General features: G+C 43.2%; 1 protein-coding gene across 1 annotated transcript in view; it reads left to right on the top strand.

Moving 5' to 3' along the window:
- SPRED2 (sprouty related EVH1 domain containing 2) overlaps window positions 1-6,992 on the top strand; it is a 58,362-nt gene extending 51,370 nt beyond the window's left edge. The window contains exons 5-6 of the mRNA XM_058835902.1: window positions 2,965-3,114; window positions 3,532-6,992. Coding sequence (XP_058691885.1) covers window positions 2,965-3,114; window positions 3,532-4,182 — 801 coding nt within the window. The 3' untranslated portion in view covers window positions 4,183-6,992. The remainder of the gene's footprint in view (window positions 1-2,964; window positions 3,115-3,531) is intronic.
- Window positions 6,993-26,562: the final 19,570 nt, after the last annotated feature.

The raw sequence follows: 26,562 nt of genomic DNA, 5'->3' as shown, positions 1-26,562 counted from the left end.
GTTCATTGGTGACCTTCTGCTTGGGAGGCAGGTGTTTTCTACCTCTTTTGTTTCCTTCAATCCTGAGACCACGCTTTCATGCATGTTAAGGGCACTCTCTCCCCTTATGTGAGTTTGAATCAGTGAGGGACCTTGGTGGAAAGCACCAGTGCTTATCTCAGGTGATATTCAGCAAGGTAACTCTGCAGACACTGCATTTGTCACCCAGCTACTGCCTTTAGTGTCACCAACCAGGGGTCAGCATGAACTTCTCTATGGACGAGTGAGCAGAGACCCAGTCTTGGACAGCTTGATTTCCCCTTTCTGGGTGCATAGAGTAAGTGTTTGTGTTGGCAAACTGCCTGTCTAATCTGAGGACACTGAATGTGGAAATACAGCGATTTTTAATAAGGTGAAAGCAGAGAGCAGCGCCGCAGACTCTGGTATGCTGCAAACAGGTTTTGTAGCCATGTCAACACATGTGGAGGAGAGGCTCAGTTGCCCTGATGGGTCTAAAGGGAGAAGAAGGTGTGGAGGAAAGCAAAGGTAAGATAAAAATCACTACAAGCTCTTTTCCAGTTGCCTATTGCAAAAATGCTGCCTTCCCAGAGAGGCAGCAAATAGCACAATGCTTGGAGGGCTCGTTATAGCTCCCAGCTGCCCTGCTGAGATTATCAAGGAGTTATATCCAGTTTGGGTGGGATTTTTATTTTCATCCAGGACAGGGAGGCAGTTGCAGGACAGTATGTGCTGTGACCTCCCACTGGGTTGTTTCCCCAGGCTGCATTGTTCGGACCGTGAACACCCATCGTGTTTTCAAAGCGTATCCACAAAAGTCTTGTCCCAGCAGGGCTCAGCTGTGGATCCACTGAAGGTGAAGGTTCCTGCTGGCTGCCATGGTACCATTTTAAAGCCTTGTCTCTTTTTTGCTTCATGCCAGTCAAAGTTTAGCTTTGAGAGCAGGCTGGAGGGCTGCCCGGGCTATGGGATGTATTGTGTGACTTCCTTAGAAGCTTAAATCACAGCTCAGCATCTTGGTCTGCACCACATACAGCTGTGCAGGAAAGGTACTTGTGTGAATACCAACATGGGTATTGTAACTAAATCCTGACTCTTCTCAGGGTTTTCAAACAGGTTTTAAGCTTAATGTTACTACAAAACATTTGTAGAAGCTGCTCATTTTTTTTTTCCATTTTGTAAATGTTCCCAAAATGTGCTAGATATTGTAGGGCCTGAAGTTAAGTGCACAAGAATTGGCTTTGAAAAGTTTAAACTCCAGATTTGAAATGCCTTTGTCTACTAAGTTATGAAGACTGGGCTGATGAAACCTCTTTTTTGAAAGAGCCTGAATATTGGTGCAGTTCCACTTTAGAGCTGTTGTTAACTATGTTAAGAGTTGATCTGCTTCTATGTACTTGTTTAAAAAAAAAAAAACTAAAACAAACACACATGTTAAAAGTCTGTTCTTAATGGGAGTCAGCCAATCAAAACTCATTCTCCCTGTTGCACCTCTCAGATAACCCAGCCTGGCTTTACATCACACTGCAAACAACTGTGTATTTGCTTTCAAGAAAATAAGTTGGGAGTTCGGTACTTTTAAGGTGCTGTAAGAGTTAAAGAGAACCAACACCTATTTTTGTGTTGTAATGCTTCAAGGTGTTCTCACCTTTGGACAGAGTCTTTCAGAGTGTTGTTTTCAGAATAAACAAATATTCACAATGAGGGTTCTTGTATTCTTGGAGCAAGAAATGCGTCTGGTGCGAGTCATTGGAAAAAGTATTTGGAGAGTGCATTCTTGACAAGGAGAGAAGGTTTTTCAGGTAAAACCAGTCTTCTGCTACTACTGATAGGATTCTTCTCTGCTCTTGAGGTTGTGTCTCAGCTGGCTGCAGTGGCAATTCTTTTCCATGGACTTGTAGCTGCAGCATATCTTGTTAGTTGAGAGGGGGTGGGGTGGAGATTTCTTTTATTTCAGGCACCCGTGTTTCAGGCACATGCAGTGCTACAGCTGTTCTGTTTGTTGTGCATGTCTTTTACCTGCTCTTGGTTTCCTGGTGCATTTAACAACTGTCCATTGATATTCATGGTAATATGAAAAAGCCCAAAACCTATAAATAGAACGAATGGGAAAAATCCTGAATATTATATAGCAACTGTTTTAGTCAAGGAAGAGCTATGGAGAGATGATGGCTGACATTATTACCTCACTGTGTGTTTCTGCAGGAAGAGAAATATGATTGTTAAAAAGCAGTAGGTATTGGCAATAGCATGTTACTGTGTGATGTTTCACCCTTTTGTGATCATTGCTGCATGATGATGTAACTAATTAACCTAAAGAAAGTGCTCACAGGGAGCCAGGAGTGTATAAAAACACAAGTAACCTTCATTACACAGTAATTGTGAGTGGCAAAAGAGTAACAAAACAAGAAAAAAAAATAATCCTGAAGTTTTTAAGGGAAAGCTGATTATTCAAGTAGCCAGTGATGAATTGGAGTACAGTGAATGTTCGGAGAATGTGTAAAGGTTAACAAAATTGCCAGTATTTTTGTAGCCTGGGTAACTGGTGGGGTACAGCCTGGGCACACAGATGCTCTGTCTGAACCCTCAGGACCTACAGGATTGCGTCATTTGCCGGGCATTTAACTTTACTCTTCAGAGGTAGTTCCTGGTGAACACTCATCATCCCGCCATGCCCAGGATAACAAATAACATGCCAAGCAAATACAAGTGGTGTTGGTGAATATGTCACGAGCAGGCTATGGCATATTAGTTTTCCATGTGTGTGGTGACAGCTTTTACGGCCTGGCAACAGATATGCCTCTTTCAAGTATTTTATGTGAAACTTCGTGAAGCCTCCAGCGGTCAGGTGTTGCCAATATTGCAGGTGTGCGCGAAGTCAGTGAGTGGCAAAACATCTCTTAATGCCTTGTGTGGTAACAGCTGAATGTATGACGTGTTTTTTCCCCCCCTTTCCACTTAAAACAGAATGCTACAGATAGCTCCTCCAACTCCTCTCAGAAAAGGGAACAGCCTGTGCGAACTCTGGCTTCTCCTGCATCCTGCGAACATCGAAGAATTTGCACTCGTGGACACCTTCACGACCATTACAGCTCTGACCACTACCATCTAGAACAAGTAAGGTTTCTTCCCAGTGTTGCTGCCTCTGTGTCTGCCAGAGTTTGCCAGTGTTTGGTTTTCCTCCACATGCCTGAGAGACAGCTCCCTCCTTCTGCTCTCCCTGTTTCCTTCTCAATTAGCTTTAAATGGCTTCCTGTTCTTTAAAAAAAAAAGAGGGGGGTGGGGCAGGTAGGACTATGTTTTGCCATGTTATGTTGTACCACGTGCATGCAGGCCAGTGTAGGACTGTGACAGTTGTACTCCCTCCTGAGCCAAAGGCTGAAAGTCTGATGGATCACAGTGAAGGGCATATAAAGAAGGAGAGACACAGTTGTTAAATAACGCCTCTTCAGGAAGCAAGGAGATAGTGATTACCAGTAGCAAAATGCATGTATTTATATTTTCTCTCTCTCCATCTCCTTCCTGCTTCCACAGTCAGTACCACGATCCTACCGGCACGTCAACTTTCCAGATGATGATGAGGAGATAGTGCGCATCAATCCTCGGGAAAAGATTTGGATGACTGGATATGAGGATTATCGCCATGCCCCAGCTCGAGGAAAGAACTTTGATCCTGATGACATGGACTCCTACGTACGTTTTGCCAAAAGCGAGGCCTCGAAACACGAATACACTTATCCTTACGTAGACAACTCAGACTTTGACCTGGGTGAGGATACCAAGGGTGCTGTGATAAAGACTCAACCTGTCAAATTCAAGCCCAGGCGGAAGGAAGATGGTGAGAGGTCGCGGTGCGTGTACTGCAGGGACATGTTCAACCACGAGGAGAACAAGCGGGGTCAATGCCAGGATGCTCCAGACCGCGTCAAAACTTGCATCCATCGAGTGAGCTGTATGTGGTGCGCAGACACTATGCTCTATCACTGTATGTCCGACCCAGAAGGAGACTATACAGATCCTTGCTCGTGCGACACCAGTGATGAAATGTTTTGCCTCCGGTGGATGGCCCTTATCGCCTTGTCTTTCATTGCTCCATGTATGTGTTGTTACTTGCCGCTTCGGGCTTGTTACCACTGTGGGGTCATGTGCAGGTGCTGTGGTGGAAAACACAAAGCTGCTGGATGACTACAGATGTATTCAAAGTGTTAGGTTTTTCCTGTAGTTCAAGGAACACGTTGGTTTTGGAGCACTGAGGTCACTCACTTTAATGCAGCCACTGTGCCCGACAGCATCCGGAAACCACCAGTTTGGATCACTTTACATTGGGTCGTCTGGGGCTCACACTGCATTGATTTGCTCATCAACTGTTCTAACTAACTAACCTACAGCATAGACTTTTGTATTATTAATCTGTAATCAAAACAGACTGTCTTGTACATGTTTATATTTTTGTTTTCATTTAAAATGAGTTTGAGAGAAGAACTGCTTTAAATGGTGGTGGATTGTAGAACATCTCCAGGTTGTGTCTGTCTTGCCTCCGCTTGTGTGGTACCATCAGCGTGTTAGCAAGCTTTGGCATTTCTAGAAATGGGGCGGTGTAGTGAATGAGATCTCACTTGGAAGATATTTTAACTTACCGTCAAGCTATTGTGCGTGTATAGAAGGTGTGCTAGTAACAAACTTGTACCACAACACAGTATTTCTGTCACTGGTTTTCTTTGGGTTTTTTGTTCTGTTTTCCGAAGCTGAAATAGCCATCTAAGCTGCAGTTGCTCTTCTAGGGTCCATCGTCATTTCCTTCAGCAAACATCTTAAATTATTCCTCTGTTCATACAGCTCTGTGAACAGAAAGTAAGGTTCAGTTACCATAGTCACATAACCATTGAGAATCTGATAGTCCTCCTTACCTGTAATCATTTCAGACCACTACTTGAAAGGGAAACTTAAATTTTAGGCTTTTCTCTTTTCCCTAAATAACATTGGAAAAATGTGTTTTCAGAGCTCTGCCCAAAAAGAAAGGGAACTTCTTCATTAGCCAGCAACGTAGAGATCTGTGAATGAAACACTAAGGTTACAGATGAGGAAAATTGTTGATATGCAAAGAATTACTAACAATGCAATGTCAAAAGCACTATTATGGCAATTCTGGGGAAATGCTGCATTAAGTGGTGGATTATATTGAAAATCGTGTGTGTTTGTTTTCTGTATACATGAGCATGAGAACATTTGCGTCCGCTGTAGTAACAACATTTAGAAATCTAAGCAGGTATTTAAAAATCCAAAGCCAGGACGTTAACTACCACTTCCAGTCTGTGACCTGCGGTCCCAATCTGCCAGATACGTCCACATGGCTCAGCGCATTGCTGTGAGCCCATATGTGGGATGGAGCATGTGAGTCTTTGCAGGAGCCAGACTGAGGCGTCTGCCTGGCTTTCCCCCTCCCCAGTTCACCACCCAGGTTTATCAAGTGGATGCATAAGGTGCATACAGCAGGATAATATTACTTTAACTTTTTTTTTTTTAATTATTTTTTTTAATGTCATGTTGTCTTGTGTACAAGGCTTGTAATTAGCTTGGAAAAAGAGTATTTTTCTAATATATTACAAGGAATAGCCAAATAATTTTTATTAAAAAATAAAAAAAAAATGATTTAGCGCAGTGAGCTCTAACTAGCATAGTACAATCTGAATACTTTGAGGCAGCTAGGGATTGGCTTGTCAAAGCTGGCACTGCTGTTCCTGCCATAATTTCTTTCTGCAGTAAATTGCCAGTGGGCGCATGTCCTTTCCCTCCCTCTATTGCACATTGACATCAGTCTTAAAAGAGGATTTTTTTTTTTTTGTAAGAATTAATTTGCCAAATAAATGTAAAAGGAGCGCTTGCCATTCTTTCTTGGTGGAATGTCCCAACGGTTCCTCTGAGAGTTAATCACAGCTTTTTAGTCAACCATTAAGTATGCAATGTGCTTATTATACACTATAGAGTTGGGTAGGTTTAATTCATAGCAGTTACTGGGGATTTTTTCGGTTGGAGAAAAAAAAATTGAATGATAGTGGAAAAGGGATGGAGTGTTACACTCTGGGTGATGTGTCTGGGTTTGCTGAATGGAATACAAATATTTTGTGCCTAATAGCAGTTGACAAATCTCTCAATGGTGTCTAGTAAACATCAAGCCAGCCTCGTAAAAATAATTAATGAAACAACCTTTTCCTTTTATTTCTGTTCTCAAAAGTTGTTTCATGTAAACAAACATCTGTAAGATCTTCTCTCTTTAAAGCACAACACTACAAAAAGATCTTACAGTTTTTTGTCCGGTCTTGAAGTGCCCCTATTTATTTAAGTAAGGAAGACATACTCCAAGCCTTTCTGTATGTCTGAAAATAAAAGTTATTAAAAAAAAAGTCCCTCTTTTTTTATTTTGTTTTTTTTCCCTCCTCTTTCCTCCCTCTTCTCTTGGGTTTTTGTAATACTTGTAGATTTTGCTGCGTACGTTATTTGGTTTGTGATGGCAGTGGTGTAAGGGCACAAGGATAGAAATGGGTGGTTTTTTGTAAATATTTCTCCTTAATTTCCACACTGCTGCTGAACAGTGTGTAGCATTCTCCCAGTCAGCTTTGCAATACTGACATCAATCATTTGAGAGAAATTATTCAGATTTTATTTTTGTATCTGTGGTAACAAAAACATTAACCAATTTTTTTTTCCTGTTGTGGAAAGGTTTTGGTTTTATGTTTGTTTTTTTCCAAGCTATTGCTCACGTTAACAAATTAAAGTGCCTGAAGCCTCATCATTATGTATCTATATACTAAAAGTTAAAACCCTGTTGTATTGATTTTTATAAGCCTTTTTACCTCTGTGTAAAAAAAAAATATATATACAAGTGTATGATGTACATTTTAGTTCTTAACTTCTTTTTTTATTGTTTCTAATATGTATGATCAGTGTAGCTATTGCTTTAAAATGTACCATGTAAATACAAATACATCATATCAAAATGATGCTGTTTATTGTCAAAATTATGCTGTTTATTGTTGCTGAGGTGGCTGGGGAGTGAGGGGGAAACAGAATGGGAGCATCTCCAGAGCTTGGGGTTTCTAAGGAAAAAAAACTGCTTTATTTTAGTTTTGGGTGGTAAAGGCTGCCTAAGCCTTGGGCACAGGCCATTCTCATCAAGATGCAGCAAGGGAGGATGAGGACTGTTGGGTTTTGTTCGGTGGTTTTTGGGTGTTTTTCAGATATTTGGCGGGAGAACGTGGCCTGGTGGCACCAGGCCCCAGTAGGCCTTGGCAGCCATGGCGGCAGCAGCCAAGGCTCCCTCTTGCTCTCCCTGCTCTTCTCCCCTGAGGCCTCACCCCGCACAGGGCTTTGGGCTCAGTTAGAGATGCTGCAGGGCTGTTGTTACTTGACTTTGTTTCATCTCAGCAAGGCTCTGAGGAGAAGGGGGGAGCAGGGAAAGGCCGCCGATGTGGCTGCCGAGCAGGGGCCGTCCCGGTTGCTGAGGGCACATGGAGCTGGTTTGCAGCCGCTGGGAAGGAGATGTGCCCGGCACTGCCATCCCTTCTCAGAGAGGTTTAGCACGGAAAGAGAATAACCCAATTTAAATGGAAGCCAGGCTGCCACCAATCAATGGGGAAAACCAGGGAGAAGCCTGAGTATATTTGAATTTTTATAATTATTTCCAACAGCTTGGTCAGGCCAACACACCACATCTGCAGAGCCCAGGTTTATTTTGCCGTAGGTAAGTGATAATCAAGCTGTTGCTCCTTTTTTATGCACTACTGGTTGTTTTGCTGCTGAACAACAAAGCTACCTGAAGCAGTATGTAAGGGAGGAGGCAAAGAGCACACTTACTCATTTATATTTGTTTACATATTCCTAGAAACATGATATGCTCATATAAACAAAGATTTCTGTGTACATTTATTATACAACTAATGGTATGTATATGTTACATGTTTTTTTTTAAATGACTTGACGCCCTCATGGGAAATGCTTGCTGTGGGTCAGGTGCTGTGTTCAGGACTCACAAAATTATTCAGGTTGTGTTGGTGTTTGGCTCCATCCACAGCAAAGCTGCAAGGTATTGCTCACAGTCCGTCATGCTTTCTTAACTAATGAAGAACTCCAACCTTATTCCCAGGCCATTTAGATTCAGCTCATCCCATAAAATGCCTGGCTAAGCCATGTTTCTTGCAGCCTGCAATGTTCTCTTGCTTTCATCCATAAATCAAAGGTATTGCTTATGCCTGGAGATTTCTAAGTTGAACCAGAAAATGTTACATTTGGGCACTGAATCTGTGGAAAATGTGTTATCAAGATAGGAGGTACCAAGGTAGGTTGGTACCATCAACCAACTTTCTGCAGCATAATTTACTCCTGTTGTCCGTCTGGGACAACATCCTCTTGGCAGGATGCAATCACAGAGACTGAGGTTGGAGAGGACACAGATACTGTAACCTTGCAACCATATGAAACCACATGTTGAATATTTTCTGGTTTAAAAAAAAATCTAGTTCACTAATAAATGTAATACAAAATACATTTTAGAATAATGTCTTCACCCAGGCTGAGTTTTAGGGTCTGACAAATGCAGCTTGGCATTTTCTAGCAAGGACTTGGCACCAAATGTGCAGCTGCCATTGCCTGGGTCAGAGTGGCTCTCCAGGCATCTCTTTTCCCTACTTAAGCAGCAACTGTGCTGACCCAGGCTTTTCCCATGGGGAGGCATCCTTGGTTTCAGACAAACATAGTTCCACCTGTGTGAATTTTTCACCTTCTAGTCTGTGAAACTGAAGAGACAGAGGGTAAGAAGAGGATTTTCTTGACTACTCCCTCAGGAAGCCTACAAATGCTTCTGAGCAGAAGCCTTTCCTCATAGAAGCAGCATCAGGTCAGGAATGGCAAGGGTGAGTGGAGGGCAACTGCAAGGGATAACCAGTGTGGCTCTCTCCATCTCTGTTCTCAAAGGGACCAAGGTAATGAGCATTTCTCAGGAATGCAGCTGCCTGGCATTGCCTTGAGGGGTAGGATGTATGAGGGGAGTTCATCTGGCCTCCTTTAATCACTGGGAAGTTTTTCTCACTCTGCTTGAAGAGGTTGTAGTTTAAATGGGCAGAACAGACTTATCCCTGTTAGGAAAACAAGTCCCAAGAGTTTGAATGACTTCCATAAAGTCATATGGAGGTTTTGTGACACAGTCTGGCCTGGAGTATCCTGAGCACAAGTTCACCACCATCTTCATCCAAAGGTCATTTCTCCTTTCATCCTGGAGATTAATTGGGAAGTTTGGGCTTTGTTTGCAGGAGCCTTGCTGCATGAAGCACAAACCAAGCTGCCAGCAAGGGGTGTGTAAATCTCTGCTAATTCCACTTAGAAATGCAAATTTGAAGTAGCTGTTGAGATGCCTGGAAACAAGAGGTATCATTCCATGTGTTCTCAGTACTTGCCACAGACACAACTTGTCTTCTTTTAATACAAGAAATGCAGTCTTTTTCTGTGAGAGCAACGAGGAGACACTTCCCTTTCTTCAGCACACAATGTTAGGTGAGTTAACATCCTCCTAACACCTTGTCCTTCTCCAGGATCTATTTAGGCAATTAAATTCCTAAGAATCTTGATGACATATGTGGAAATAAATAGAAAAATGTTTGGCTTCCACCCAGAGACAAGATATTTAAATGGTGGAAAGTATGTGTGTATTTTTGGGGTCGTATACTTGGATCCCCACAAATATTTTTAGTTGCTTTTCTGCAGTAATGCACAACCATCTCATGCCATTCATCTCATTCCCTCATTCGCTGCTTGTAAATTCATTTAGGAAGAGTTGACAGGCTTTGGTTTGGCCTCTGTTAGATTCCAAGCCTGCTGCCTAAGGTCATGTGAGACGGGATCTCAGGGCAGCACTCTGGGTGGGTGTAAAGAGAAAGGTTTGTGAGGACTGTAACACATCCCATCTGCCCGCATGAGCCTTCACAGCTCCCTTCTCCGAGGTGGCAAGGAAAGTACAAAGTGATTTTCAGACTTAATATAATTCATGTAATCACCTAAGGAGTCACTGATGTTAGGATTAAGTATCACTGCCTCAGGGAGTGAGAATTAATGCATACTTCGGGATGGATAAGACATTGCCAAGTCATACACAGCCTTAAACTTAATTCTTATCTATATTACTTAATTATTATTAATTATATAGAAAATGTTGCATGAACTGGCATTCCTTTTTTTGCATTTTCTGAGTTTATGTCACGAAGAACTACTGAATTGGCCAACATCTGTTTTAAGGCAACTGACAGGACTACTATCAGGCTTTGAGCTTTGAGCAAAGCTTTTTGCTTTGAGCAAGCACTTTGCTGATTTTCACACTCTGAATTTCCCCACTTCAGTGTTGTGCCAGTGTTATCTTATTAACTGATAGAGCTCTTGATGTTGCATTTCAGTTGTAAAAAAGAAGAGCAGGGATAGGGAACTTGTCAATACAGTGAGACCCTTGAAGTATCAAGTCTGATATGTTTCCAAATGTACCCTATCTTCAAATCTGAGATTTCCAATATGCAGATTACATTTAGCTCCGACCTTATTCAGAAACTAAAAGCTCAGACACTTCTAAAGTTTGAAGCATTATCATCCTTGTGCCCCAGAGGGTAATTTCCCACTTTAAAAGCCCAGTTCCAGAACAACTGAACACAAATGATTTCACTTTAAAAGTGCTTACCCTTTACAGCTTCCTGAGAACAATGATAAAAGCCAGGTTACAAAGTATAACTTTCAACCACATTTTGCAAAAGTGCTGGCCACAACTTACAGCAGAGAGTATTTTGGTGTGGGCAGCCAAATAAGCAGTACTCTGCTGGTTTTGTTCAGGAGCCTGAACATTGCAAAATTCAAATCCCAATAAATTTGTTTCCGAAAACTCTGAACAGCTAAAACAAAATAGGAAATGGAAGTTAGGACTGAATGCAGATGCGGGAAATATGGTTCAGCCTAGATACGAAACATAAGAAAAAAATACAATCTTCTTTTTTTATTTCTTTTCTTTTGAGGGATACCTAAAAGGAAGCTCCCATTGTCACAGTGATGTATGGGTATGGGGCCTGATGTTCAAGCTGGAATGCCCCCATGTATTCCTGCCAGGAAGGGCCGATGGTCTGTGCCTCCAAGAAGAGCATTCAGACCAACACCATGGCTCAGGCTGTCAAACTGGAAATGTGTATATAGATATGTATATACATATCCTTTTGGAACAGAAATCTGAAATTACCAACATGATCTAAAGGCCTAAGTGATAGCTACCCTTTAACTAAATAAACAGGTAAAACTCCAGCTGTATGGCTGACCCTGGTGGCTTGGCAACGATGAATGGGGTTTTCTGTGCAGTGGCCCCAAGTCTTGGGGATGGCTGCAGGATTTCTCTGTTCGCTTAGTGAATAGATCTCAGTGAACATCCTCATCTAGAGCAAAACCCCAGAAGCTTATTAAGTGGTTGAGCCAGCCACAGAAATGAGAAGGCTTCCAAATAGCAAGCAAAATAGCAGTAGGGCGAAGCAGAGAGATATATTCTGCTCAGAGGAGTTTTCTGCTTTGCTGTGGCTCAAGGGTCACGTGCTGGATGGTCAGTGATGCTGTTTCTCAGGGGCCATTGACTGGGCTCTAGGGAAACCATGGGCATTTTAGCAAGCAGGAAAGCCTGTGCATTCATTCATCTGTCTGAAATGGAGGGGTTTGTGGCAAGCCATAGCAAGGCAGCCTTTGCAACAGTGCCAGTTCCACAGTTTAAATACAGTTTCTGCCACAAGGCTGAGACATAGTTGTACTTCCACATGTGGCCAGAAATGCCACAGGCCTGGAGGAAGCTGCAGGGTGAGCAGAGTCCTCACACCTACCCCTGTCTTTGCAGAAAGATCTTTGCAGAGAGATTTGAAGGGCTGCAATGTGATGGAGAGGTAGCAAAAATACCACATATATCTAATTGCATAATTCTAACAGCCATTACCAATGCAATGCTATTTGCTGCATTTGTGCTTCTCTAGACTTTGAATAAATGGACTCATTCCAGCAACAGGTAGGAAACAACAAGACTGCTCTCCAGTTCCCTGAGGTAAAATCCTAATTCCACTTAAGTCAGTGGCAAAAGACCCATACAGTAAAGTGAAGCCAGGATTTCTCTCCTGGGATTTGAAGGGTTTGAATGTCAGTATCTTAAGGTTTGGCACCCAAAGCACCTCCTCGACTGGCAGCTCTCTGAAGTGAACTTCCCATGCTCTTCTTGTTCAGCCTGGAGGAGACTGAGGGGGGACCTCACTGCAGTTACAACTTCCTCAGGAGGGGAAGAGGAGGGGCAGGCACTGATCTCTTCTCTCTGGTGACCAGTGACAGCACCCGAAAGAATGGCTTGAAGCTGAGTCAGGGAGGGTTTAGGTTGGATATTAAGTTTCTTCATCCAGAGGGTGGTTTGGCACTGGAACAGGCTCCTTGGGAAAATGATCACAGCACCAAGATTGACAGTTCAAGAAACATTTGGACAACACTCTCAGGCACGTGATGGGATTGTTGGGGTGTCCTGTGCAGGGCCAGGAGTTGGACTTTGGTGATCCTTGTTGGTCCCTTCCAGCTGAGGGTATTCCATCATTCTCCTTCCCCCATCCTCCTCAGAGACACTGGGTACAATGACAGTCTACATCCATAAAGGGGGACTTACACGACACATTTCACCAGCTCCCCAGTTCTGTCTTAAAAGGGCTGTTTGAAATGGGAGCCACTTTCTGCTCCTGCAAAGCAACAAGTGTCCTAGTGACAGATGAGGGTTTTGCGGGACCCTAAGATCACTGACCTTAAACTTAGCACATTCACTTGTCACCCATTTCTTTCCTGCACCCAATTACCAGGATGTTTCATTTACTTGGACCTTCACAAAAGAAATATAGGTAGGAGGAGTAAACAGTTTTGACTTAAAAAGTGACAAATTGGCAGGGAGGTTCCCTCAGCTACCTTTCACTCATTTTTGGCAGCTTGCAGGGCTTCCAACTGGCAGCAACTATTTATGATATTAGGCTGAAATTCCAATCAAAGATTTCAAAAAAAAGGCTGAAAGGATGCCTATGTTTTAACATTCATGACCAAAAGGTCTCTGCGACAAAGAAGCACCTCTGAAAAGACTATGTTTTCAAACCCACTCACATACATAACACTTTAAGAGCTGTCACCATCAGAGCACTTTTTACGGCCAGTTCCTGAAGGAAGTGGTTGTAAAGATGTGGCATGAAGAGCAGCAAATCCAGGTGCTGAGCAGAGAGCTTTTGAACTTAGAGCAAATGCATGATACTTTTTTCTAGCCAGAACAACTGCTGTTTGTGACCATCTGAACTTTGAGCTACAAGAAAATGTCTTTGGGGTTCATCAGGCTGATATCCTGTCTCTAACCACAGCCTGTACCAGATACTTCAAAGGGAAAAAATACAAGAAACTCTGTATTGGAATCATCTGCTAGCAGAGGAAATTTCTTCCCAACATCAGACAATTTGTCATTGATTTATCCCCTCAAGCAGGAAAGTTTATGTGCCTCTTAAAAAAATCCAATTGAATGTAACATTGATGTGAGTTTATTCATTAACCCTAACAAATTTTTATTTGAAATGTATTTGATTTCTCTAAAATAACAATTCTATCATTTTCTCTGGTGATTTTCCTAGCGCTGAAATGACTGAGGTTTTTCTCCAGCCACGTTTTTATGCGTATTGTCCTTGAAATGTGACGATGTTCAGGACCTGTGGCCCTATGGCAGCTATTTTGCAAATGACAGTGTCTCCTCCCCCAAATCCTTCTCCTGGGAAGAGATTAAATCCTCTTTTATGTATCCTATAACCATAATTTCCTTATTGTTGGGATGATACTGTGTTCTTATTGTTGTACAGTTTCTCTTGAGCCTCCTGCATGCCAAAGACCCAAAACAGATTGAGGGTATGAGGCAGGTAGTGAAAACATAGCAATTTATTTGTTGTGTTTGTAAAGTTATTAAATTTAATATATTTATCAGATTGCTGACATTGAGCTGGATTTATAACATTTGTTTTCTAGAACTCAGATATTTTCCAAAGCAGCTGTGCTGTAGCTGTGAATATTAACTAGGATGAACAGGATGTCTGACAGGAAGGTGTAAAGCCTGCATTTAGGCTCAATGGGCTTTGCTCTGAGAGGTGTTGAATGCCTTAATTTTTTCTGAAACCCATGAGCTTGGTAGGTGTAAAACATTGGCCCCTCTTAGGTAATTGGAAAACTTCCCACTGACTTTAGTAAAGTATAATCACCCCCAAAATACAGAGTTAGGACACCAATTATTGGCAGCTATTTTTCTAAGAGCCTGGCTAATACACAGAACAATACCAGAATGCCTCTGTGGGGTTTATTTCTTTGTGCAAAGACTATGCGTTTTCCCAATACAATGAAATACAGGAAAATCCTGCAAGCTAAGCTGCCATCACAATCCATTTAAGGGTCATTTATTCTGTCTTAGTCACAAACAACACAAAGACCTGCTTTGCTTAATATGAGGCCTGGGCAGTTGAGCAGTTCAGCCAAATAGTAGAAGCTTGGTGGTTCTTCTGCAGAAGCTGGTTGATGTTTGGATCCTAATGTAAGACTTCTAATTTGGTTGTTTAGTGAATTTTAATTGCTTCAACATGAAGTACAGATGAGCAGCATCTCTGGAAGCCAAGCCACAGATCACTGAAAATAGAAGGTACAGGGCTCTCTAAGGTGTGAGTCCTAAGGCTCTGCGCCTCATTGAATTTAATTACAGCTTGGAGTAAAAAGACACATACAAATTCATCTTTGGCTTGGTTTCTTACAGATTTGTATTTGCACCATTAATCTGCTTATCCTGTCCATCACTTCAGTAATGCTTCTTAAGACACATGTCTAGGGAAAACCAAACTGAGGTCTCAAAGACATTAATTTCCTACAGGCTCCATAAAAATAGGCAGCTGGGTAAAACAGAGAGCTCTTAGTGCTCTTGCTGAGCTCATCCCTGATTAGACACTGGGAAAATAGTGTGGGAAAACCCTTGTTACGAGTGCCTTACCTGTGGATAAACTCAGCTGGCAGTCATGCCCTGCTGGACACTAAACAGCCACCCTACACAAGCAGCTTTGCTTTCACACCATACCTCTCACTTAAACAGCTAGTCATGCTCAGACACATCCTTTAGAAACCAAGCCCTGTTTATTTCATCACTTGTGGAATACTTGTTTTAACATATACCAGTGATATCTAGGAGAGAAGTGACATGTTTTCCCAATCAGAGCAAAGAAATGTGTCAAGTAATGCCCTGGGTTTTTTCAGTCTGACTCTAGCTGCTAGAGGGTCTGCTTCACAATTTGTTAATTCAGCTGCGAGTGTTGGCTGCATCTTTGAAGGATTGTAGGTGGATGATTTTTTGTTGTTGTCAGATTGAAGTCTGCTTTCACCTTTTTTTACCACTTTCTTGTGCATCAATATGAGTATTTTTCCATCTATGAAGCTGAATTATTGTAGCTGGAAAGCTAGTGATTGCAAGAGATTTCTCTGGGCTTCTTGCATGATGAGAGAGATTCCTGTGCTCCAAAAAGCTTAAAATGTCTGGGTCTTGTTAATAATCACAACCCAAAAGGGAATAGTCCAGCTGACTGTATGTAGGCCAGACTTAATCAATTAACACACTGAGATAATGACATACCAGCCTATGGAGCCTTCTAAATATAATTGTGTGTGAAGAAGGCCACTGGCTACAGGATGGCTTCACAAGTTAAATAGCACAGAACTGCCAATATTTAGATCTGGGATTTCCAGAAGGCCACACAGAGACAGAGAGCAGCAGTGACTTCTGAATAAATGCGCATCTTGCATCTTTCCATGCTAATATCTCTACTGAAACCACGGCTCAGGGGACACTGAGATCAGAAATTCATTCCCACTGCCATCCTTTATGGCTGGTAGTTGCAAACTGATACCTGTTGCAGTTGTTCAGCCAATGGGGTTGTTCCCACATACATCACTGGGGAGAGCACACGGAAACTGTGCTTGTCTTGAAAGTTTCGGTCGTATTAGCCACCGTATTGTTTGAGCTCATGTGAGCTGAAGTTTGCATAGCAGCTCTTAAAAAAGTGGGCCTCAAAATGTCAAAGGGAGCCCCCTTTCATGTAAAAGATGAAAGCCACATTGTCTTGGCTGAATTCCAGCATCTATCCTTGTGTGTTCGAGCGGATGATGGAGGATTTCTGGTGGTGGCTCCTGAACCAGGCACCCTTTTACAGCCAATAAAGCTGAGTCGATTTGCCTTGATTTTGCCGTGGGCTAAGTTGCGTACAAAGGGGTTACAGTAAACTCTTAATTGGTGGCTGCTTGAGCAGCAATTGAGGTGTGTGTGTGAGCCCCTAGTTCACCCATGTGTACAAGGAGGGCAAAAGAGGGGTGCCTTCCTTTTTGACCCTTTTGTCTAATCTGGTTTGATTGTAAGATCTTCCAGGCAGAGATTGTTACCACATGGTTGCACATTGTGTGCTGCTCTGGGGACCCTGCTTCCAGCGGTAAATAACAGCCCTGAGCAGTTACTCTCACGTGAATATAATATGACCAGAGGAGTGATCTGAGTCATCTATCAAATAACCCCCAGCTCCACCCATGAACAGCTCCTCCATATGAATCCTGAGGTTAATTAAAAGAATCTAAAGAATGGTAGGGTTAGAGTGATTTTGGTTGAGTACTGAAGATTGATGTAACCTCACAAGCTCCCCATGCTGTTCCTCCAGGCTTGGGGTTTTGCATTGTTGCTGGCTAGTCCCCCAAAGCCCAGGACTAGGTTTCTAGCTGCTCTGTGGAAGCTATGCCAAACTACAGGTTTAAATATTCATTGCATTCTTCACATGCCAAATCATCTAAGTTGGAAAGCAGGAGTCTAAGATTTTGCAAAGCTGCTCTTGCACAAAAAGACTATTAAAAATTCATCGTGACAGAGAAAAAACAACAACATTGCCAGTAGTAGGGAACTTTCTGTTGACTTGGCTAATGCTGTGTGGAGCTAACCCACATTAATCCACTTAAATGGAAGGGTGAGCCTGATCCAGTAAAAACAATAAATCCTCTTTAGAGCTGACCAGACTCCAGTTGCACTATAGGAGAACCAGGCTGAATGGCAAACAGTTGGCAGGAGGTAACTGGATGGGGCCTGAATTTCCAATGCACCAGGTAATTTAACCCACAGCATCTCCTTTCTCTTATATGTGCAAACCATTTGTGGGTGGGACCACATCCCAAAGTTCTTGGCACTAGAGGTGGAATGATAGACTGCAGGATGGGGAAACTCCCTGCCAACACAGAACTGGAAAGATTGAAGCAGCTCTCTGTCATCACAGGGACTGGGTACCTGAGATGCCTGTGTTGGAAGAGTTACGATCCCTGGCAGCTAAAGCAAAAGGGGTGAAATGCAGAGAGCAGAGATGGACAGAGAAATGCCTGACCTAGAGCTGGTGGGCTCTGCCTTGCCTTGGAGGCAGCTTGCAGACGTTAAGAGAGAATGGTCAGCTGCTGCTGCCTTGCTAGGGCTGAGGGACTAAGTTGGTTGCTGTTAAACTCCACAGAATTACATCTGAAGCTGAACTGGCTTGGGAGAAGGGGATCTGCGTGCCTGGGAAGTGGCTGTTACTATCAGAGAGCAATTTTCTCAAGGCTGACCCAAGACATAGAACTAAACCCAGACTGGGTGAATATCTCTGTTTCCTTATTCCTCTGAGAAACTGGGCCTGAATTTAAAAGGCTGTTTAACACTTTGAAGCCACCCACAGTTCTGTCTTTGCCTCCCACGCAAGCTCCAAGGAACTGACTCATTCCCACCGTATTTTCAGCTGTGCGTAGATCCTGCTCACAGCTCGGGAAGTTCCCCGTTCAGCCAAGCAAATCAAGTGCACATTGTGACTTGAGTTAGCTGAGCTTGAAAGGTTTTGCGACACCGGCTCACAGCTGACAGTATCTGAAGACATCTGGCCTGCCTTTCAAAGTCTTGTAGGAGCCGTATTCTTGAGTTAGCTGTATAATTTATGCCTTATCTGCTGTTCTCTATTCATGATGCTTCCTTACGTTAAATAGCTGTTTGTGAAAATAAGTGACACTGTCATCTGCTGTTAAATGAAAAGAGGTCTGCTCACAAACAGGCATTCACCTCTCCTCTCCCCTTCCAAGTGGCAAACTCTTGTTTCTCTCACCATGGGGACACTGCTTTGGGTTTTGCAGAGCTTTCAAGGCTGTGAATGATACATACAGCTCTGCATGGTTTGTGACTCAGGAAAGCTTTTCTGCAAGGGGAATCATCCCTCTGTCTCTTGCCAATCCGGTGAGCTGAAATGTTCTTTCCGGTTTGGACTAAAGTCCTGACATCCCTGGATTTCTAGCTCACTAATTCTTTCACTGCTGAGGAGAATAACTCACTTCTTGCTGACATCATGCTGTCCTCCCGCTATGCCATATCCACTGTGAGTCTTTAAAGCTTCATGCTATGCCTGAACAATTACACCCACGTTTTGACTGGGAAACAGAGACAAATGAAGGCAGTTAGAAGGAGGACGTGGGAGCCTTGCCTTCTATTTTCCTGTTCTTCACACTGGGTTCATTACTGCCATCTTTCCCCCTGCCTGGTAGCAAATTTCCAGCAAATGTATTGGGGTCACCACTCCTTGCTTCTCTGTAGAAAATAACTCTGGTCTATTTGGGCTCTGGACCACTTCTGCATGCCATTACACCACAGCACAGTCTTCACAGATAAACATTTGCAGGTTTGTAAGCACAGTCCTACTCACTACATCATCACAGAAGAGGGAGGGAGTAAACATCCTTTGGAGTACAAAGGAGTTGTCAACAAACTCAGAAAGAAGGGGAGAAATATCCAAAGGCACTCTCCATTTTCAGCTTGTTGCATTTGGTTTCTTTCATGCTACTCACTGAGCATTTGCCCCCCTCTGCAAAAATCCAGGGCAAATGCCTGGATGTTGTCTGCACTATTAACTAATGAAGTCAGGAATTTACCTCTGTCACCACCTGGGAATTGAATAATATAAAACCCAGCTCCTCCATCCTACTGGCACTGGGCTGAGTTCCATCAGCTTCTGAGGAGCTTTTTTGGAGTGCAGAGTCCTGACCTGCTCACAGTGGCTAAGTATGAGCTGAGACATGAATAAACAATAAAGGAGATAAAGGAGAGGCTGGGTTGAAAGCAACAGCTGTTTCCTATGGACTCCTGAATAAACTCCAGCTCCTCTTGCTGATGGGCTGGGCTTTTGTCCTTGCACAAAGGAATGAACTGCGCTGGGAATCACATTCTGATATGAGAGCAGTAGTGCTTGTATCACTAAATATAAAGGGTCTGCTCAAAAACTTTTAAGAAGAAAAAAAGTCTACTTCAAAATTTATTTATTTCAGGTAGTTCCCAAGCTTTTAGCTGTGTTATCTCACTTCAGCTATGGTTCTAGAAGCAGAATTACACCCGGACTTGCACATGTAGCTCTTATATGACAAAGAGCAAAGTCCTTAGCCCGAGATAGCCTTTTGCTGACTCCAGATGTGCTCCTCTGCCATAAAACACTTTGGAGGCCCAATGCTACATTACATAAGCCACTTGGTGGTTTTAACATTCATTTCACCAGGAGCAATCCCTTCTCTGTGTAACTAAGCAAAAGGTTTGGCTTGAGCCTGTTGCTATAATGAATTTCTAAAGCTGGGCTTATGGGAATGACTCCATCAGTTAAGCACGAGGCTCTGCTCTGCTCTACCCCCAGGAGTTCACATCAGGTTTTGGAGCTTTAGGCATTTACTCCTGATTTCCACCAGTGGAGCAGAGAGATGAGCTTGGCCGGGAGAAGTGGACTTTCCTCGTCCTTCTGTTGCATAAGCTTATCCCCTTTGCTTGGAAATCAAGCATGTTTCTTTTATAGAGGCAGAGGTTTTGGTTATCTCAATAGTACAGTAAGAGGAAATTCTAATATCAGATCCAGGAAACAGATAAATGCAATATATCTTAATTCAACAATGCCCTTTGCAGTTTACTACTACCAATTTACTATATCTGAAAACCCTGAAAAGTCTATCTGAAAGTCTATTCACTCAGGTAGTCGCTTACTTTGGGGAAGACCTGGTCACTTTTATTTATATGTGTAGATCCTCCCACAAATTATTCCAGATTAGCAAATCCCAATCCTTCCTCTCTGTCTGCTATCTGAAGAAGGATGGTCACAAACTGCCATTGACACTGTCATGGCAGAGATCTTCCCCAAAAACATTAAGATCTTGTATAGAGCTAGAATTTCAAGTAGCCCATCTTTATTTTTTTTTTTTTTTTAAGCAGTGTGTATAACCTGTATTAATATGTGAATAAGCAGAACCTGGAGTGGGTCCACTGGGGTGTATCTCCCTCTTCAATATGAGGCACTTGGCTCCAGCTGCAGTGGGAATTGAGGGCAGCTGGGTCTAGTGGGCTGTTCTGTGGGCCTCTGTGACTCTGGGGTGGCTGCAGGGTACCTGGGCTGCTGGCCAAGTGGCCACCTTAGGAGAACAGAGCCCCCTTTCCTCAGTGAACAGCAAAATGGAGCTGTGACTCTATCCAGCTTGTCTGTATCTTCCTTTTTTTTATAGGGGGAAGGCTAGGTAAAATCCCTGGAAAAGTGAAATCTAAGAGCAATCAACCCTTAAAACTTCCATTTGTATATTTGAAATGAGTAATGCCTTGCCTTAGAGCAAACTTCATATAAAATTACAAAACTGCTGAATTTCTAATGCTGTTTCTGAAGTCAGTGTGTTTGTTTTAAAGTTCAGTGTTAGTTAGAATTTAAGTCAATCCCTTCAATATTTCCTTTATAATTTCTATTTTTCACCACGTCTTGCCCATCTCAACTGTTTTTCTGAGGCTCTATTTTGTTTATCCTACACAATTTCCTTCCTTCCTTCCTTCAAGTGCAGACCCCCTTGCTCCTCTGGGACTTTGTATGATAGCTAGGCACTAATCATGCACTTCTGCCCCAGAAGCACAGATAGGGGCTTCCTCCGCCTGCTTCCAGTCAAAGGAGGATGTAAGGCATAATGGTAATCTTAAACAACACTGCTATTCATTGTTTGGGAGATCTGGGAAATATCCTTGAATTCAGCTTGCTAAATTAGCTGCTTCTTGAGTAACCCACAGCTGCTGCATATCTGTCCCATTACATTTTACAAAAATGCAGCAGTTCTCATTATATATGATATTCTCTAAACATATGGACCTTCCACTAGTTTATGCCTCTGTGTAGCTCTGTTGCCATGAATGTACACACAAAAACATTTTCTTTTGTACTTAAAAAAAAAAAACCCAAACCCAACAATTCTTGAAAATAGATTAAAGACAGGCATTTGCAATTACTCAGATGGAGCAAAGATGTTGGAGCGCTTCAGAATACAGCCTTTGTCAGGAGCCAATACTTAGATTAAAATGTTGCTTCTGGCAGTAAAAGTGTAACTACCAGTGGTTTTAAAGCTCCATCCTGCCTGTTGTGCACATGAACATCTCCCTTGAAGTTGGCAGGCATCTCCCTGCGCTTGCAGTTATTGAAAGTCAGATGGACCATCAGTGTAAGGTGATGCTTAACTGTGTATAGGAGGCAACGGCATGGGGTTTGGATTTGGTCTTGTGTGCTTGCTTCTTCACATTGATTTACAGAGGAATTTGGTTTGAGAGAAAACGTATTTCTGGTGTTACTGTGTTTACACTTCCTACTCTTTAATAACTTCTCTGCAGGAGCAGAGAACTTGAGAAAATCTTGAAGAGGAAGGTTTCTGTGTCTCCTTCCTCTTGTGTGGTTTTCTAGGCTTTGTCCTTCAAAATGGAGCAGTGTCCTTCAGGAAAACGCAAACTTGCACCTTTACTGTGTTCCTTGTGGCATAGCTGGTTCCATCAGGGAGTAATTGAAGCATCAAGCACTTTAACTAAAAATGTAGTGTTGAACAAGTGAAAATTTTCCTTGGACCGCTAGAGCTCTGTTCAATGCCCCTCTGATTCCATTCAGGGCTTATTTCATTTACCTCAGGAGGAGTCTGGCCAGGGATGAGCATCTGCTGTACTCTAAACCTTTGGAGAAGTGCCACACATTTGCACATTGTTGTCACCTCACACAAAACAAGGGGTGACAAACTATGTCCTCTGTAGTGCATCCTTGAGCTATGCTTGATTTTGTGGTCACCAGCAAGGGACAGCAAGTGTCTCTGTCACAGTGGTCTTGTCTGTGTTATTTTGGTAAGCCAGTGGTGTCCATCTCCTTGCCTTCCCTCCCTCTGTTCCTGGTCATCTCTTGTCCCTTTTCTGTTTTACTCCTCTTTGTTCTTTTTACAGCTAAAGACAGCCCTCAAACATATCCACCTAAGTACAGGTACAGCCTGATTCACTTCTGTATCTGAGCCTTCCTGAAGCACATGTTTATATCCAGCCCCTGCTTAGTGCTTTGGTGCTGCAGGAGGGGAGATCATCTCTCTCCAGCAGGAGCTACAGAGCAACTGGAGATGGGAATCTAGGCAAGGAGGTGGCTTTCCCACAGCCTGGGAGAGCTGCCAGTTCTAAGGACTCCCAGGTACTCCTTCCATGCTGGTGCATTTGGGAGGGTGTGTAATGGATCCCTAGGAGCTGGTCAGCTGTGGGCAAGGAGCTGCAAAACCCTGGCAAATTGGAGAGGTTGAAGACACAGCTGTGGGCCCTTGAAGCCAGCCAGGTGCTTCATCTTCTGTTACAAGGAGATGTCTCCTCCTCATCAGGATGCACAGGCAGGAACTCTGCAAGAGAGGCCCTTCTCACGAAATAGAGGAAGAGGTTTTGGGTTTCCTTTCAGTGGCCTCTAAATCATTTGTCCAGAACACAGAGTTGTCTCTTCCTGGAAATATTTAGGCTCATTCCTTTAGAAGTCATCTATGATTGTGTTAGTATTTGTGCATAAATGAATATTAATGGTGAATGTGGTCTGACTACTGGGCCCATTTCCTCCCACAGCTGTTTTTGTGAGAGCCCTGATCCAAAAACATCTTGTGCACACATCTTCCAGCCTGGCTCCTTCACAGGCGAGCTTGATGGAGAATGCTTTGCTGGTTGTGGTTTAGGCATGGAGGCAGCACATAGCTGCTCAGTGCTGTCAGGGTCTCAACAGATCTGCATTCATCTTACAGCAGACATTTAGGTACCAAGGGAACTTGTGTTTTAACTGGAAAAAAGCTTATGTGCCAAAGGCCTCTTGTTATAGGGGAGGTTGCAGCGGAGCAGAGGTTTGGAGGGGCTTAATGCTGGAGTTGGCTGCTCCAGCTGGCAAGGAAAGCCCACCCACAGCTTAGGTGGGACCAGCACCTGAAATCAAGTATTGAAACACCTGCATTATAACACTTTTATTTTATTTGGATATGATTCTGTGCAGTTCTGCATTTACCTGTTTTCGTGGATTTATCCCAAAGATAGTGCTCGTAGTGAGCCTGGGATTCCTGCAGAAAAAATGGTCCCAGAGATAACAGGTTCTGAGAAGAAATACTTCAAATGCCCCATTTTTTAATCATTAAATGAGTATATCCTTACAGATGTAGATTGATTTAAGTAGGGAAAGGGATTTTCTGTATGACTCATATGTCTGAACTATTGCTACTCATTTTTTGATGTAAAACCCTCTCAACTGCTTGCAAATGATCTGCAAAGGATTTGTGTGCTCGGAAACTCTTGAGCAAGTGATTTTGGCTTCGAACACTTCAAGAGGTTGTTTGCAAATGATGCACATGCTGACCACTCCTGTAGAGAAGGAATCTAATTCAGAGTATACAGGAGACAGCAAAAAGGTTCCCATTGGCCCAAATTAGTTTTTACAGGACAAATAACTTACCTGACTCTTAGTTTTAATCACATGATCCAATTATGACTTAATCCCATTAACAGGAAATAAATGTTCCCACCTTTGGTTATTTTCGTGGTGTGGAAAGCTGCTCAGGGCCTCACACCCAGCAATGAGTCTGTGTTTTGTGTTCCTGTTGCAGAAGAGGAAGGGGGACACAGGAAGGCTGGTTGGGGAAACAGGCAGCTTGAAGACATTTCTTTCAGCCCAAAGTGGGAGCAGAGCAGCCCATGGAGATACTGTCACAGATCCAAGCAGGCTGGGGTTAAACAGTTTCCTCAGCTTCTCTTCCTAAATCAATTTGAATATTCTTGGCAAGCTCTGTTACTATGCATGGTGGGCAGCTGTGATTCAAGCAGGGAATTTTTTTTCCCCTTTCTACTGTCCCAGTCTTCCTGTCTTGTGCAGATGTGATCCTTTCCCTCTGTCTGCCTAACAGCTAATTATTTTCCCAGATGAGTCAATAGTCTGAAGAAAACAGACCATGCATATTCTTGAAAGCAACAACTGTGTTAGAATGTCGGGGGGATGGGTAATTAAAAAAATGAGGAGTCACTTCCTTCTGACCCACTCTACTACTTAAGAAAACCTCCAGAAATAGCAAGCATTCTGACTTACAAGGGACCAACCTACCTCCCAAGTTAGTACCCCCCACATTTAACAGCAGAACCTTGCACTATGCTTTTTGGGAAAACAGGGAAAAAGCCAGTTTGAATATGTAAGACACCCAGCTAACAGCTCTGCAATCTATGGTAACCCAAAAACATACACACCTCTGGAACTGCAAGAATGTGGACAAGAGCACATCAGCTGCTCCCCAGAAACTGCCTGGGTGCTGCTGCACTCACTGAACCTTCATTCCTAACCCAAATTATGCTTTTCTGATTAAAATAGTTAGTCCCAGGCTCAGGAGAGGGCAGAATTTCTGCTTCTCATGTTTGGTGGTTACACTAGAAGGGGCTTTTCTGGTGGGGTAGGTATCTGGGCTTTGTAGCTCACTGCAAAGCCAACAGCTCTAAACCAGTGTCTGCCACTGTGTCCCAGGTGTGAGCCGTGAGCTACCAGAGAGCACCATAACCAGGCAGGTGTGTTTTATAGCCTACAGACTGTGTTTTGAGAATGTCTGCAGTATTGGGTTACACAGCAGGACAGGCAGGGGAACGCTGCATTTCCAAATCCCACAGAAGCTCAGCACCTGTTGCTTGCTGGAGCACCGCTGTGACTGGAGCTGAAGTGTGTGGTCCTGCCGAGCCGCGCCTGCCTGCCTCTCTCCCCAGCACCCCAAGAACAGCAGGTCAGCAGTGTTGGCCCTGGAAAGGCTGGCATGTCCCTTGTATTTGGGGGACTCTGGTTTAAGCAGTGAGGGGCTTGGTGTTTTACCAGGGCAACAGTAGCATGTGAATGCTGAGAGGCAGGAATGAGGGCTCCAAAGGAAGGCATGTGGCTCAAGATGAAGCAGGGGCTGTCTGGTACTTTTTGGAAAGTTAAATTAGGGCCTGAAGTGCTAATCATTGTTGCATTTGGCACGATAAAGGTTTTTACAGAGGTCTACCACTGCTGGAGCAAAAGCTGCAGGGTCTAGAATCACAGGAAAATGCCACCACTTTTTTTTTGACAGGCAGCTACTTTTCCTAGGCAGAGGAAGCATGCCTCAATATGGAATAAAACCAAAGATAAATAAAACCTGCCCATAGGACACTACATCCACACCAAGGGACCAAGTGGTCAGATTATTTTACCTTTAAAATTCTGTACAAGCAAACATAAAAAGTGACCCTTACTGCTCTGAAGGCCAGTATCAGCTGCCTTCCTGGATAACCTGGGTCAATGAATCCTTCTTCATTTTGAGCTGTAGCTTGAAAGTTGAGGTACTTTTGACTAAAAGTAAGCTTCCTGCCTCAATCCCTGCAGCAGGATGGAGAGAACTCTGTCCATCTTGGACTGTCTCATTCACTTCTCAAGGAACATGTGACTTTGCTGACAGCAATGCAACAAGAGCCAAAAGAATGAATTTTCCTCATTTTTTTTGTTGCCATTTTAAGAGTGAATAACCATTTAATTAGTTTTCACCCTCTGGGGCTGTAAGTTCTTGTATAATTAGATGATGAGCAATTATCATTACCGCATTTTGTTCTCACATGGCACTACGTGGATTCCAGCAGTGACCACACTTCAAAGGCTCGTGTTATTACCCAGTAATGCCACGAGAAGCCCTAATACCTCTTAGAAGACTTTAGAGGGGACAAGTCTACCACAGGTGCTAACATAAATCCCACCTGCTCTTACTGCACTTGTCCCACATGATTTGTGCCAATACCCACTACAACAGGAAAACCCTAAAATATTCCAGGGAGATTATGTGGTTGGGTGCTTCCCGAAATACCGCCTTTCATGTCCTTAATGCCACCCTTGCTTTTCCTGCTTTGGCAGGGAAAGCCAAAATCAGGGTTACACAGAGCGGTTTAGAACAGAAAGCTACAGGCCAATGCAAAGGTTTCAATTTGGAGTAGCCCCCAGAAGCGCTGCTGTGCTAAGTGCCTGATGGGAGTCAGGACTTACAGCATCTACTTGCATTGAGGCCAACAACTAGCAATTAATTAATTGGTTAAAATACCTGGAGAGATTTAAAATGGGCACATGGTGAGAACATGCGTGCAAGAGGAGGATC

This window comes from Poecile atricapillus, chromosome 3, assembly GCF_030490865.1.
Source record: "Poecile atricapillus isolate bPoeAtr1 chromosome 3, bPoeAtr1.hap1, whole genome shotgun sequence".
Lineage (NCBI taxonomy): Eukaryota > Metazoa > Chordata > Aves > Passeriformes > Paridae > Poecile > Poecile atricapillus.
The sequence above is the reverse complement of the archived record's forward strand: the minus strand, read 5'-3'. Positions and strand labels throughout refer to the sequence as shown.